The sequence below is a fragment of the Serinus canaria genome, chromosome 23, assembly GCF_022539315.1.
Source record: "Serinus canaria isolate serCan28SL12 chromosome 23, serCan2020, whole genome shotgun sequence".
In the NCBI taxonomy this organism is placed as follows: Eukaryota; Metazoa; Chordata; class Aves; order Passeriformes; family Fringillidae; genus Serinus; species Serinus canaria.
The window spans coordinates 93363-108940 of record NC_066336.1 but is presented as its reverse complement, the minus strand read 5'-3'; the positions used below and the strand labels follow the sequence as shown (position 1 = coordinate 108940).

General features: G+C 52.6%; 1 protein-coding gene and 1 long non-coding RNA gene across 5 annotated transcripts in view; both read right to left on the bottom strand.

Moving 5' to 3' along the window:
• Positions 1–14859, bottom strand: part of LOC127060408 (uncharacterized) — a 42390-nt gene extending 27531 nt beyond the window's left edge. The window contains exons 1-2 of one of the 2 annotated variants that reach the window (XR_007779410.1): positions 7174–14859; positions 5980–7078 (exon numbers count right to left, since the gene is read on the bottom strand). This is a non-coding gene — a long non-coding RNA (uncharacterized LOC127060408). Of the gene's footprint in view, positions 1–5979 lie in introns of both variants that reach the window. The other variant, XR_007779409.1, reaches the window with a different exon arrangement.
• The window catches only part of EPB41 (erythrocyte membrane protein band 4.1), a 96306-nt gene extending 81306 nt beyond the window's left edge, over positions 1–15000 (bottom strand). Inside the window, exon 1 of one of the 3 annotated variants that reach the window (XM_050983346.1) lies at positions 14917–15000. Coding sequence is in view for 1 of the 3 variants with exons in the window: in XM_050983332.1 (XP_050839289.1) it covers positions 14870–14874 (5 nt within the window). In the remaining 2 variants the exon portion in view is untranslated. Of the gene's footprint in view, positions 1–4725; positions 4875–14869; positions 14894–14916 lie in introns of those variants that run through there. The other 2 variants (XM_050983332.1, XM_050983335.1) reach the window with 2 other exon arrangements.
• Positions 15001–15578: the final 578 nt, after the last annotated feature.

The window sequence follows — 15578 nt, the reverse complement described above, 5'->3', positions numbered from 1 at the left end:
GAGATTTGACTCCATACTGTTACGCTCTTTTTGGGCAAAGAGCACCCCTTGGCTTCAAAATGCTTAGAGCTCCTTGGTATGGGGAAGGGCAGTTTCAAGATCAGGGTTTATTTAGGACTATTTAACTTTACCTAGCAGTAAGTTTGAGGCAGATGCTAGGCAGAGAGCGTTCGAGTCTGCACTAACATATCCCGTGTGATCCAAAGGCCACAAACCCAGCTCTAGTCAACAGACAGCAATTGGTGATTGAGAGCTAGACCTGTGCATCAGTGACAGACCCCTGGCAAAACCTAACATTTATTTAAATTACACTTTAACTGTGGAGAACAAATACAACTTCTAACTACTATTTTTTCCACAAATAAGAGCCAAAGCTCTGCACCACCTTGGTCAGCACCGCGTCCCCTGCTTGACATGTCCTTGGAGCTCACAGGATTTGTCTTGAGCTACTGAACTAGATCAGTCTCGTCACTTTGAGTCCTGCCTATGGATGTTCCCAGAACTTGATAGAGCTCAGCCAAAGTCTGCCCAGAGGCATTTCTGCAGGTGCACAATGATTAATTGGCGCACATTTCCATATCACAAATTAAAAAGACCTCAGCTTGCTTGAAAGGCAGTATATTAACCTCTGAAACTGGCAGTCATGGATACCAGCTTCAAAAACATGAATATCAATAAGACAGAATCCCAGAGGATAGCATCCCACTGCTGCCAGATTTTGTGGAGCTCAAAATACGGCATTTTGAGGCATTTTAAGGTAGTAACTTTACATGCTTATTTTACTAAGAGAACCCAAAATGGTTCATATTAACAGACAGAACCCAAGAAATTGAGGAGGGTGAGGGGGATAAGGTTGCGAAGGAAAGCTGTGGGCATGGATGGAGAGACAGGGAGCTGAGGGCAGGAAGCATACTGCCATTGTCACAGTTAAATGCCAAGACTCTGAATGAAAAGGTTTGTTACTAAAATAAATAACTCTGTTAGTTCAGGGTGTTCTGCACGTCCACTGAGGCTGCACAGTACCAGTGCACACAGTAAATCTCTGGAGCAGGAGATGCAGCAGCAGCAGCTTGGAGATGCCAGTCTCACCCTGCATTCACTGCAGGCTGCATCAGAAAAGCTAATCATTAAGCTGCCATCTTTTATTTCTAATTATTTGTCTCCACAGCAGGGTTTCTCCAACCATCAAGCAAAAGGGAAGCAAGTCTCAAAGGCATAACTGTTTTGAAGTGGGCTCACAGCTGCCACAGCATGAATGCCTCTCCAAGAACAGTAGCAACTGCTCTGCATGGCCCATGGAGCTGGGAGGGAAAGCATCTCTGTTTAGGCTGGTTTTCAATGTCGGTTTTTAGGTCAACCAAAACAGCTTTTCTTATGCAACAGAAAGCTCACTTGTTTTGGAGTTTTTGCTTTCATTTAATTAGATAGTAATTCAGAGGGCAGCACTGCTATTCTGAACACCACAGTGAGAACTGTTTGCACTGCTTTACTAAGCAACAAAGTGAAAACACTGAGCTAAACCGGCTCTAGAACTTGACAGCACGTTAGAGACCATAGTCTCCTGTGACAGGGTGGGACAAGTGGAAGAGATACCTTGCTGCCACATTTCCATAGAATCATGGAATCATTTAGGTCAGAAAAGCTCTTCAAGATCAAAGAGGCTAACCATTTACCCACCACTGTCAAGCCCACCACTAACCCATGCCCTTAAGTGCCACATCTACGTGGACTTTGAACCCCTCCAGGCATGGGGACTCCATCATTGCCCTGGGCAGCCTGTACCAGCGCTTGATGACCTTTTCCATGAAGAAGTTTTTCCCTGATGTCCAACTTAAACCTCCCCTGGAACAGCTTGAGGCCATTTTCTCTCATCCTGTCCCTTGTTCCCTGACCAATCCCTTCCAGGCTGCCCCCTTCTGTCAAGGAGTTGTAGAGAGACAGAAGGTCCCCCCAAACCTCCTCTTCTCCAGGGTGAGCCGCCCCAGCTCCCCCAGTTGCTCCTGCTGCTCAAGCCCCTTCTCCAGCTCTGTTCCTTTCCCTGGACACGATCCAGGCCCTCAATGTCTTTCTTGTTGTGAGAGGCCCAAAACTGACGCCAGGATTCAAGGTTTGGCCTCACCAGTGACCAGTACAGGGGACCTCCCTAGTCCGGCTGGCCACACCTGTGCTCGTACAGGCCACATGTCATTGGCCTTCTTGCACACCTGGGCTCATGTTCAGGCACTGTCAACCAACAGGAGAGGTTAAAGAAGAAAATCTCACTGAAAGGTGCTGGAAGCCTCATTTGTTCTTCCTCTTTGGGCTATGTGTAAACAAGAACTAAGGAGAGACCCAAATTTACAACACAACAAGCTGTTCAAGGGCCCTGCAAAGCAGTGCCCTTCTCCAGGTCACCCATGAATTCTAGGATAGAAAGAAATAACATGTATAGATAGATAACAACACATGGCTTCCAGCATCACAAGTGCCACTCTATGGAAAAGCAGAGCCCAAACATAGCCCATGAATGGACACACTCTGCACTTACCACCACAGACACAGCTCTGAACAATTTTTCAGCAGCGATCTCACCTTGGATTTCTTGACAGGCTTTAAATAATGGCAACATATGTGAATCTCAGCTTGAAGGTCCCCAACAGAGAGGGTTTTCTAGCATTTTCCTTCAGTTTCTGCCCCGCAGCTACTCCCAGCTTCTCTCCATGGAAGCTGCTGGCGTGTTACTTTGCCCAACACTTACTAGGTCAGGAGAGGAGATTATATTACTGAATTTATATTTAATATAAATATATCACTAAACTCCTATGCATTTTTTGTTTACCTATGAGATAAGCTAGGCTTAAAGATAGAGAGGCAATCTGAGCCTGCTGTTTTCTCTGCTGAGTGAAGGTCAGGGCTGTCTCTGAGCCAGTGATACTGTACCATACCCCCTTTATCTTTGCTATCCCTAACAAGGGATGGCTTTCTTGTTTGCTGACAAAGACTGACACCAATTATTCAGCAGCAAATTTAATCTCATATCATGATCAAAACCTCCACAGCGTGTAACCAGCAGGATCACCAAAACGCAATTCTCTCCCCTCTGTGCAATATGTGCAAGAAAACAGACAAAAGTAACATGGAGACTGCTCTTGGGACAGCAAACCAGGGATGGTCCAGGTTATCAGTGCTTCACAAGGGAGAAATTCACCCTTGACCAGAGACTTGTCATACAGAGATAGCCAGATGGGTGACTGTCCTGAGGGCCTGCTCAAGCACTGAGCAGGAAGACTCTCTGGCCAAAGACTTGCTCCAGGTTACCCTGGCACAGCTGCTGTGCTGGTACAGCTTTGCCTCTCACTAACCCATTCCAACCATCATGCAAGTGAGCACTTGTATCTTGCTCCACATCCAAGCTCACAGCAGCTTCCAGCTGTACCTTCCACGTGGAAGAGTTTTCTTCTGCATTCAAATGCCTGCTGGGTGTTTGGCGGGGTTGGAGCTCAACACCTCTGACCAAGGCAGGTTTTCTAGTTTATTAACAATCCTGCTTTTGGAGATTTGGTAGCAAAGCTCATTCAGATCAGGAGGCAGCTGCTCATCTTCCAAATATAGTACTTGCTTCTGAGTAAGAACAACAGGTTTATGCTTGGATTTGATTCATCTCTCCTGCCCTGCCATAAGGCATTGTATAATGATGTCAAGTTTAAGAATAAAGCAATCTGTTCTCAGCACCTTCCTCTGCTTTCACTTCAAGTTTTTCATCAATGACTGGCAGCACATGAAACACTCAGCCACGGAACAGAGCTGCTCTAAATGTGCTCAGCCCTTTCCCTTACTAGGAGAGGAGAGGGTGTTACTGGAGGAGTAAGAGAGGGGAAAGCTTAGCAGGAGGATAATTTGAATTTAAAATAGAAAAAAAGTAAATTTGAACTTACTGAAGTTTCCAGAGAACACAACCTCGATGCAAAGGCACCCAGAGAAAAAGCATCACGAAGAAGATCCCTTCCTTCCCTCCGCTCTGAGCACATAGACCTTGTCCTCAGAGGCTTTAATATACACACACCACCTCACAGCCAAGTTCATGGCAGGCACCAAACCTCTGCAGGGAAACCATCAGAATCCACCCCACCAGGGCAATTTTTCCCCTATGCAAAGCAGGTGCTCCATGAACACAAACTGAAATCATCAGCACCTAAAGCTCTTCTCCAAGCTTGACACACATTTCCCCTCCTCTCCTGCCAGAAGGGCCTCAGCCTCCTGTCCATGCCCTGGAAACACCCATGGTTTGCAAAGGGCAAAGTAGTCCAGTACCATCAGAGAGCTCCTTTCATAACCACAGTGCTGACTTGCCACCAACAGATGTCAGGAGACATCCTGGGAAGAACAGGAAGCATTGCTTTCCATTCGCAAAAATATTTTCCCTTCCCTTTGCTCACTTGCTGGCACTCAAGTGTGCTTTTATCCCCAGGTCAGTGCTCCACAGCCTAGGCCAGTAGGAAAAACTACTACTGGGGGCTTCTTCATATTATAAAATACAGCAATTTCCAGGCCAGCTAAGGGCTTTTCAATATCCAAAATCTTGACAAACACACGGACAATAAATCATGGTGTTTGACAACAACCAATGCTTCAGAGTTTAAGACAGAATAAATAGGTCAGTTCATTATTTAAATAGGTCTGATAATTAAGTCAAAGCAACTTGTTTCAACTATTTCTGCCCACTGATCCAACAAAGCAGGTACTTACCCAGAGATGAGAGAGCCAGGCCAACCACACAGGCAAAGCACCAAAATCCATCACGGGGCAATGGATAGAAGAGAAAGGAGAAGAGACACTGGTTAAAGAGCAGTTCTGGCTAAACACGAAAAACCCATGCACCCACCAGAAAAACCCGAGCCACAAAGCCAAAAGGTCACACTTGCACCCACAAGAGCAAGGCAACAGAGCAAACTTCAGTATCTGACTCTTCCAGAAGTGAAGGTGGAACCGGATGTTCACGGTCAGCAACTTCTTAGAAACGTAAACACCAAGTGGGGAAGGAAAAAAAAAAAAAAAACCTACCAAAAACATCAGCTTGGCATTACCTAACGCTGATTATACAGTGAGCAGTGACGTAGGCACCCCATGCCTGCCAGCCTCCGGTGAGTACCGCCTCCCGTGAGTCACCCCTCCGGTGAGTACCGCCTCCCGTGAGTCACCCCTCCGGTGAGTACCGCCTCCCGTGAGTCACCCCTCCGGTGAGTACCGCCTCCCGTGAGTCACCCCTCCGGTGAGTACCGCCTCCCGTGAGTCACCCCTCCGGTGATTCCCGAAACTACCGCCTCCCGTGAGTCCACCCCTCCGGTGAGTACCCGCCTCCCGTGAGTCACCCCTCCGGTGAGTACCGCCTCCCGTGAGTGCACCCTCCGGTGAGTACCGGCCTCCCGTGAGTCACCCCTCCGGTGAGTACCGCCTCCCGTGAGTCACCCCTCCGGTGAGTACCGCCTCCCGTGAGTCACCCCTCCGGTGAGTACCGCCTCCCGTGAGTCACCCCTCCGGTGAGTACCGCCTCCCGTGAGTGACCCCTCCGGTGAGTACCGCCTCCCGTGAGTGACCCCCCGGGATACCGCCCCCGTGAGTGACCCCCCGGGGTACCGCCCCCGTGAGTGCCACCCCTCCGGTGAGTACCGCCCCCCGTGAGTCACCCCTCCGGTGAGTACCGCCCCCCGTGAGTCACCCCTCCGTGATAACCCGCCCCCGTGAGTGACCCCCCGGTGAGTACCGCCCCCGTGAGTCACCCCTCCGGTGAGTACCGCCCCCCGTGAGTCACCCCTCCGGTGAGTACCGCCTCCCGTGAGTCACCCCTCCGGTGAGTACCGCCTCCCGTGAGTCACCCCTCCGGTGAGTACCGCCCCCCGTGAGTCACCCCTCCGGTGAGTACCGCCTCCCGTGAGTAACCCCTCCGGTGAGTACCGCCTCCCGTGAGTAACCCCTCCGGTGAGTAACCCCTCCGGTGAGTACCGCCTCGCGTGGGCACGGGCCGGGCTCTGCCGAGCTCCGGGCACAACCGGGCTGCAGGAGCAGCGGGCTCCGTGGACGCTGCGGGCTGGCCCCGTACAACTTCTGCGCCCGTCCAGCTCCTCCGGACTTACATAACTTCTCGTGTAAACTTCTGAAGAGCTGGACACAGCCCAGCGCCGCCGGTCCCGGCTCCACAGGCCTCCAACTGAGCCCTCTAGTGGGCTTCAAAAATTCCACAAAACACCAGAGCCTTAATTTAATTACTACTCGGCCAGAGGCTACTAAACCCTAATCCTCTCAACAAAAGGATCATTAAGTAAATGAAGAGATTCAAGAGAGCAACGGTGCTCCCAGCCGCGACAAGGCTGGCTGTGTGCTCCGGTGGGCACACACCAGGGTCTGAAATTCAGCCAGATCCCCAGCCCATGCAACAGCCCCACTGAAGGTACAGGGACCTGCCTCACATAAGCACACAGTCGAACACTCGTGGCACAAGTTGGACTCAACAGTCACCCTGCCATGCCAGAGAATCACAGAATCATGGAATGGTTTGTGTTGGAAGAGACCTTAAAGCTCATCTCATTCCAACCCACTGCCACAGGCAGGGACACCTTCCACTAGACCAGGTGGAAATTTGGGCACAAGCCTATACCCATCCTTTGGGATGCACCTTGATGCCTACAGTCCTGGTGCCATCATCTCCATCAAGACTAAAAACCCAAACTACTGAACCAGGAGACCAGATGGAGCACCATTTATTTTTCAAGTGTTATTATCCAGCCTGGATGCAGGTAGAAACCAGCTCTCCTTTCAAGAGGCAGCCTCAGTCCCTCAGCTGAAGGCTGGTAAGCCCCTTCCTCTTGCCCAGCCTTGCAAGCATGAACAGCAGGAAGGGCTCTCCTCACCAAGAAGCTAGGGTGTACAATGGCAGAAGAATTCACAGCACACAGGGTGTAGTCAGGGAAAAGCCTTCACAGTCAAAGGTTCCCAGCCCACGTACCTCACCCCAACGTGATAGGAATGGAGATCTTGCCCTTTGCAGGTGGCTCTCTTGGAAAGTCACCTTCAGCTTCTGAGCCACACAGAGGCTCCAGAGCAGCTTTGAGGAGCACATCCATGAGACAGCTCATTAGTGTGGTGAACAGGAGCAGAAGAGCCTAATTACAGGGCAGGAATCATTCCCACATAACCTACCCAAGAAAGGCAGGGTTTCTCCAGGGTTTGGATGCCAGCAGCAGCCTCCGCAGGGCCATGCTGCCCCACAGGTCAGGCATTCCTCAAAAGCGCCCACAGCCAGTGTCACCTCTGTCCATGGTGAGCAGGATCCCAGCTGGGGCTGCAAATGGTCTGCAGAGCCTCATGCTCCAAATGTGAGAAAACAAAACGGGGAAAGTTCAGGTGCTGCTCACCTGTAGGCACCGGTCCCCTTATTTTGGTGCTGTGTGTGAGCACCCCAGTCTCCAAAGCAGATTTTGAGGCTCAAATCAATCAGTTCACCAGGACAGACACAGCAGTAGCTGCTGATGAGGTACACCCCAGAGGTTGCCAAAACCTGGCAGGGTTTTTCAGATGACCAGGAGATGCTTTAGTGTACTATCTCTCCTCAGACCAACACAGCCTTCCCTGGTACCTCAGCCCTCCAAGATGTCGGCCAAACTGGTCACAGACCCTCCATGTTTGGGACTGAATGCTGGAGAGCATTCACAGAGGTTTCCATTTTTAGTCTTTGCCCCCGTCTCCGCTGTGCATCTCCTTGAGATGCTCCTTCAGAGTAGAGTTGACACATCAATGCCTCCTTGCCCAAAGGTGTGACTGTGTTCGCAGGGGTCCCAGGATGAGGGAAGAGATGAGAATCTTGACTCCATGTTTCAGAAGGCTTGATTTATTATTTTATGATACATATTATATTAAAACTATACTAAAAGAATAGAAGAAAGGATTTCATCAGAAGGCTTGCTAAGAATAGAAAAGGAATCAATAACAAAGGTTTGTCTCTGAGCGAGACAGTCTAGACAGCTGGACTGTGATTGGCCATTAATTAAAAACAACCACATGAGACCAATCACAGATCCACCTGTTGCATTCCACAGCAGCAGATAATCATTGTTTACATTTTGTTCCTGAGGCCTCTCAGCTTCTCAGGAGGAAAAATCCTAAGGAAAGGATTTTTCATAAAACATGTTGGTGACACAAAGGTGCAGAACAACTGCTCCCAGAGCTAATGAGGATGTCTTACTCTGACCCTGGGCAGTTTTCAGCATAGCCATAATAAGCAGTCCTCTCTATGTTCACCTCCTGGGAAAATCCAAAGAGCTCCCAATTCCCCAGCCTGGGAAAGAACACAGATGGTCACAGAGATTAAAGCATACAGAGAATTAACCACCCAATGCAAATGAGCTTCTTCATCCAGCCCAGCATTGCCAGGTAGTTTGAGGTCCAGCACTTGGATGTGATCATCATGGCTTGCGGAGCTCCAATAACAGCCTTGTATTGACTAGGACAGGGGTCAGGAAGCTGAGCAGGATGAAGACAATTTGTAGGGAGGGAAGGATGCAAACTGGCAGAGCCAGGCAGCTGCCGAAATCACATTCACTTCATGCTACAGCAGAAGAAAAAGCAGCAGCACCAAAATAAATCCTGGTCAGCACCACAGATCAATTCTTAACTTGCATATCTCGTGTGTTCCCACTCAAAGGCAGCTCAGATGGACCAAGCAGTACTGCAACCACAACATGAGCCATCTGCAACTCTGGACGCTGCTCACACAGCACCAGGTGCCCAAGGGATGGCAGAAGAAAACCCATACTGGCTCCTGCTGTTTTTCCTAGAAGGCTGAAGTCTTGGCACCCAGCGGAGGCATGGGATCTATCAGCACAGCACACTGGGATGGGGCCACATAACCTACCCAAGAAAGGCAGGGTTTCTCCAGACTACCTCTCAGGGAGGACCTGCACTTCAAACCCACCAGCAACAGGTTTAGGTCTTATTTCATTTGTACTCAAAATCATTTTACTTTAACACTTAAAAAATATTCCAGCAGGTGTGGACATATTGCTCAGCCAGTGCCCAGCTGCCAATGGATCCTCAGGGCCAAGTGCCATGTCATGATGCACATGACTGTGTTTGCTATTTAAAAGCCTTCACTCTGTACCCAAGGAAATTCTCGAGCAGTGCTGACCCCATCTGCCATCCTGTGAGCCTCTGAGCAGCCGCGGATTGGCCAACCCTGGCCATATGGGAGGGGTTCACCTCCAGGTCAGACACCAACATCAACACAGAGGCAAAAGTCACCTTACAGCTCAACGTGGCTCTGTGCCAGGCTAACATCTGCCCTTCCTCATTCCCACACTCAACGTTTGAGTTCACCCAGGGGCAGGGAGGCAACTCATGCTGTCCTGTCCAATACATATCCTCAGCAGGGACAAAGGGCTCCCTTCAAGTTCTGAAGTGCCTACAAGCAGCTTATCCATCTCCAAGGGGTTTTGGAAAGTGGATACAAAAATACAAGCCCTTGGATGGCTGGTACTATCCAGTGAGCACCTAAACCACCACAGCAATCAGAGATCAGGTCACGGAGGTCACATTCAAGATGATACACAGCTGCCTTAACACCCTGGTGATGCTTTGAGGCACCAGTCCACCCCACTTCCCTCCACAAAGCTGAAATCAGTGCCAACACCAAGTTTTCCAGGCCCTAAGGCTCAGAGCTTCCCTGTAGCTGCCCTGTACTGCCTTGTTAGCAACACCTACCAGATTGCTATAATGCCACTGCAGTCAACTCTGAAGGCTCCCAGCATGTGCCAAGCCTTATATCCCCTCCTTAAATACAGCTCTGGTCAATTACATCTGTGGCCAGATGTAATTACCTACATAAAAGGCACTCAAAGCCAAGTCTAATAAGAAGATGTATTCATACTGTTAGGCTGAGGTTCCATCTCCTCTGCTGCTTTCCAGGGGTCAAAAGCTTGCCTCACAGTAAGTGGACCAGTAAGAACTTCACCCCATTCCTTGTTACAAAACCTGCCCTTCCAAGGAATGGAAAGAAAAGTTGGGTTTCTCAATCATTTATCCACAAATGACCAGAGAACATGTATCCACAAACGAGCAGGATTTCTTTGTTTAATTGAATAGCATATGGGGACTTTATTTGTGTTGGCAAAGGGCTTGGGGGTGAGCAAATGGAGGAGCAAGGGCAGGCCCCATACCCCAAAACACTTCTCAGGGGCCAGGAAACACATCCAGCCTTACACAGGCTGGGATGGGCCTGGGGTGGCTCCCACAGCATCAGTATATTTCCAGAGGGGTTCCCAGCTGCCACAAATCACCAGGAAGTCACCACCAGGGTTGACACAGCACAACAAGACACCCCAAGTTCCCATCACACCTCTTCTCCTAAAATCTGCCAACGAGTGGCAGTTTTGGAGCCTTCCTGAAGCCTCAGGGTCTGAGAGGTTAAGACAGCAAAAAGTTGTCCCGACACGGCATTTGTGTCCTGACACAGGCTCTGAGCTGGGAGCCCAGATGATGTTTGTGTGAGCCCTGCCCATGGCGCCCCATCCTCATCTGGTAGTCCAGGCTTTTCCCGGGGTGGGGTGGGAGGGGGGTGGGCATCAGGAGGGGTCTAGACACAAACCATACTAATTGGATAGACAGAGAGTCCTGCAGCCCTGCAAAGCTGCGAACAGCTGCTCAGAACCTCTTGTGAACCACAAAAATAGTTTCATCTACAGAGAATGGATTAAACGCCACAAACACCCTTTTCTTCCCTCTGGGCAAAGAGCATTTTCCCCCACTGTGGTCCCAGAGCAAAATCCAGCCCTGCAGATCAAACCAGGAAATTTAGCAAACTTTGAGCATGAACAATAGCAGAAGGATTTTCCAGACGTTGAAGCTTGTTTGGCAAGTCCCAGATTATGTAAAGCACTGCTCTGCTATTGTCGGGGGAAGCTGTGCCCTGTGCCAGAGCCAGCTGGCACCACTTTGCCCACCCAGCACTGCCTGCATCAACAAGGGCAGCAGGGCTTGTGCAACTCCACAGACTCCTTCCCTGCACTTTCACTGCAGCAGCCACTGCCTTTCATTTTACACTGCATTGTTTTGTGATTAACGATCTTCCCAGGGTCTCTGTTTTCCAACCCATCCTGCCCACCTGTTTGGTGGCCTGCACTAAGACTCTTGTTTGTGTCTACAGGATGGCTTTACCATGGCTGTGCCCAGAGGTGAAGGATCCTTTCCATGGCTTAACTAATCCTTGGCTTTTCTGCCAACTGATTTATGCCAGAGGGCTGAAGCTCTTATCGCTGTGCACACATCCTCTGGGAAAACAACACAAGAGCCTGAACTCATTCCACATTCAGCACCCAGCTGGAAAAACCCCTGAGGCAGGCAGGATGGTAGCCGGCATCCCTGGTACCCAGCTCCACGCAGGACCCATGTTCCCTGGCAATGGACTCCCGTGGTCCCAGTGCATTTACCTAATTAAGACTTAATGAAGTAGGGAGATCTATTGTAAGCCTGGCAGGGGAGCAGATGTGCCCCCTGAACCCAACCATTGCCAAGTGCACTGCTGTCTCCAGGGTGAATCAGCAGGAAAAGCTCAGGCCAGGATGCTCGGCCCTGCAAATTCCAGACCCCGGAGCTTTCTCAGAGCAGAGATGGAAAATGCTCTGGTCATCAGCAGCCTCTAGTGGGGAGAGATGGGCAGCCGTGGTGGCTGCTCTGGCCAGACCCCACAGCCCCAGCCAGCCCACCCTGGCTGTTCCCACCAGCTCAGAATGGGATGGCATGACAAAGTCCCAATATGAGGGACCCGAACCATCATGGCCTCATTGGAATAACTGCTGAGTGAGACTGCTTATCCACCGGGTGCTAGTCCCAGGCTAAATAGGGAAAACTAACTGCAGCCTTTCCTGGGGAATCCCAGCACAGAGCTCACTCAAATCACTGCATGAAGCAAAACTCATAAAAAGGACAACCAAGACATCCCCCTCTTTCCTGGGCAGCTCAGTGAGAGACACTTCTGGGCTAATGATGGGCAAGTCCACCCTCTTCCCAAATCACACCTCCAACCACAGCATCCAGAGTCGCCAAGAGCCAATTATGACTCTTCCAGCCACCACAGCCTCAAGCCTCTTCCTGCAGCTGTGAGCACAAAGGTGAAACACTGCTTAGCAGAGACAGGACAATTCCTGCCCTCTGGGACAGGGACCACCTGCAACTTGCCTTTCCCTCTGGGGAATAGCTAGGGAGGGAACTCAGAAAAACCTTGCTATATATTAAATCAGTGATATAACTCCAAAGTACCCTCCTTGAAAAACAGCTGATGTTTTGCCTTTTCTCTGAGAAATCCTTTCCCCACCATTGGCTCTGAAAGGACCATGCCAGCCTGGGGGGACGCGCGGTGCGGAGCACTGCGGCTGCAGGCAATTCCAGCAGCTGCCAGGCTGCGCGTCAGGAAGAGGGAGCCTCATCCCAGCAGCACTGCTGCAGATGAGAAGGCACTTTCTGTCTTCAGCAGGTTTCAAGCCCGCTTGGAAAGGCCTGAAGTTGCTCCTAAGCGTGAGGAGAAGCAAAGTGAAGGGACAGGAGAGACCCACATCCACAGAACATGTTGAGCACAACCATGGGAAGCAGTTTGATGCACAGATCAACTTTTTGCTTCTGCCGATTTGCCGTTATCATCACCACAAGCAGAAGCAGCACGTGCCCCACTTTGTCAGAGAAACTGAGGGGCTGCCAGCACCATGAACTGTAGGAGACCCACGTCTATACAGGCCCTGGAACTGGGAGAGGAACTGTACTCGTGGGGGGATGCAAATTGTTCCACAAGTTTCAGCTGCCTCCTCTCAGAGACAGGCATGGTGCAGCTGCACCACCTCAGGCATAGTGGCCATGAGCAGGACAATGGCTCAGAGGCCAAACACAGAGCCTCGGTTCCATGTCACCCCAACTCTGGTGCAAGTTATTCCCACGGACTAACCAGGTTACTCTGGCAGAAACAGGACTCAAAAGAGACCTGACTCTGGCTCTCTCCTACAGCTGCATTTGTGCTTCCACTAAGCCTCAGGAAGGGAGCACAGGGATGGGAACGTTCTGGGATGCACTTTGCAAGAACCCAACTTGCTCCCGTGCTCCAGGGCAACTTCTCTCCCAGGAGGCAGAAGAGATTCCCTCCACCATCAACCTTTCCCATGCTGGCCGTTTGCTCCAGCTCAGGTGTTCCCACTTCCAGGCAGTGGCAGAGCATGTGTGACACGTGACAGTGCCGGGGCCGACGGTGCACCCCAAACCTCGGCCCTGCACACCTCACACAGCCTGACCTCATGCAGGCCCTGTGTGACTGACACCAGCCCCCATACTGTCAGACCCCTGGCTCAGCCTCAGAGCCCCACCACAGCCCCCCTCCTTCTGCTCACACAAACCGCAGAGCAAGTGTTGGTTTTCCCCATGCGAGAGCCTCGGAGTAAGTCAATCCTCGGGCGAGGAGGCGGCTGCCGGCAGCGCCGAGCCAAGGCACACCCCTCCATTGCAACACAGCCCTAAAGATAGTCACTGTCCCCCGCTGTCCCCTGCCATCCCAGCAGCCGCTCGGACCCGCCACCGGCACAGCCAACGGCACGGACTAACGGGCAGGTTCACAAGCCTCTCGTCCCACCACGACTGCAGAAGGGCGAAATTCAGGAGAGGAAGAGACTGCAGGAACCGCCGGGCACGCCGCACACGCCTGTGGTTGCAACATCAGCGCAAAGTGTTCCCGTCGAGGAGGGGACGTGAAGACATCGACCCCCCCACGGGCGTGGGGAAGTCGATGGGAGGCTTCAGCGCGGCCCCGACCGGCGCCAGGACTGGGATCGACGTCAGGAGAAGCCCCCGCCGCCCCGCAGCTCGGCCACTGCCGCCGGCTTTGGGAACCGTCCGGCGGGCACAGACGGTGTCTCGGGAAGAGATCGCGGCCACCCCGAAGCCACAGGCTGAGCTGCTGCATCTCTGGCACAGCCCCAGCAACACCGAATGCTCCAGGAAACAGAGCTGGACCCAAATGCCAAAGCGGGAGCTGCCACCTCCCAGAAAGGGAAACCAGTGCTGCTGCCGTGAGTGTGGGGTGCGCACTCCCCGAGGCTGCACCTGCCTTTTCCCCTCCACTGCACCAGAGGAAACAACAGCATGGGGGGAGACATCCCAGGGCTGGTCACTCCCCGTGAGGCAGGGCCCCATCCACCTCTTGAGCATGAAACCACTGTGGGTGGCCCTCCACCCCACATCCTCCCCGGCAGCCCCAACTCAGAGTCTCCAGGACAGCTCTAGTGCACCCCATTCCCCCCACACCCAGCCTGACCCTACTGGAAATCTCCCCACTCCAGAGCACCTCACTTCCTTTCTGCCCCATAGCTTCCAGAGAGCGCTGCAGGTGCTTCCCTAGTCTCGTCCAGTCCCTTGAACATCCCCCATTTCTCCACAACCCCCTGCTTCACACTTCAGTCACCGTGGGTCCCCCACATCTAGACTGACATCCCCAGCCCCCCCAAACCCTTGAGCACCCTAAACCACCTCACATCCAGCCTGACCTCTACGGGTACCCCTGGTTCCCGCAGATCACCCCACATCCAGCCTGACCCCACCGGAGACCCCCTGCTTCATAGCACCCCATGTCCTCTGGCAACCCCTCCACTCCATAAACAGCCTGAGTCCCCATGTGCCCCCACAGCACCACAACTCTTCCTACAACCCCGCAGCCCACGACCAGACTGACCCACCATGGGTCCCTCTAGGGAGCCCCAAATCCTCCAGAACCTGCCTGAGCCCTATACCCCCCAAAGCACCCCAGGACTCCCGCATTCCATAACTTGCCTGACCCCTACAGCCCTCACCCTCCCCTCAAAACCCTTCTCACCCCATAACAGGCCTGACACCCGAGGAACTTCACCTGCCCCCGCTCACCGGGGCCGCCACTCCGCTCCGCGCTGCCTCCACCTGCACCACCGGCCCCGCCCCCTCCACTTGACGTCACCACACGAGCCCCGCCCACCTTGGCCGCGCCCGCTGGCTGTCTCCCCCGCCCGTCAGAGCGCGGAAGGGGCGGGGACAGCGTGAGCCGCTGCAGTGGGCGGGTCCCGCAGGTGACAGGCGGGGAGTGGGGCCAAGAGATTCCTCCTTGCGCCCCCGTGACGTCATAGGCCCAAATAAGGAGAAGGTCCCGTGTCCCCCCCCCCCGAGTTACCCCCACGTCATGGCAGAGGCCCAAACCCCCCAAAAACCGGCAGAATCAGGGCTTTTGTAGATAGTTTTGCTTATTTTCACTACTTCCCGAAGTTTTCTTAGGGAAAACCCCGTCCTTTCTGGGAGCTGGAGTAGCCGGGGGTGTCCCCATCCTGAGCCCACCGCAGAAGGCTGCAGCGTGGCCGGAGCCTGTAAGGGCGTCAGGGTCACTGCAGCGCCCCCAAACCCGACCCCATTCCTGGGGCCGCGCCCGGGTTATCGGTGCCGCGCAGGCGGCGTCTGCGGAGATAAGGCGGAATAGGGCCCCCGCGAAGACGGGGACGGAGCTGGCGGCAGGATGGAACTCGGCCCCAGCACCGAGGGCCTCGCTGTCGTCTCCGTTG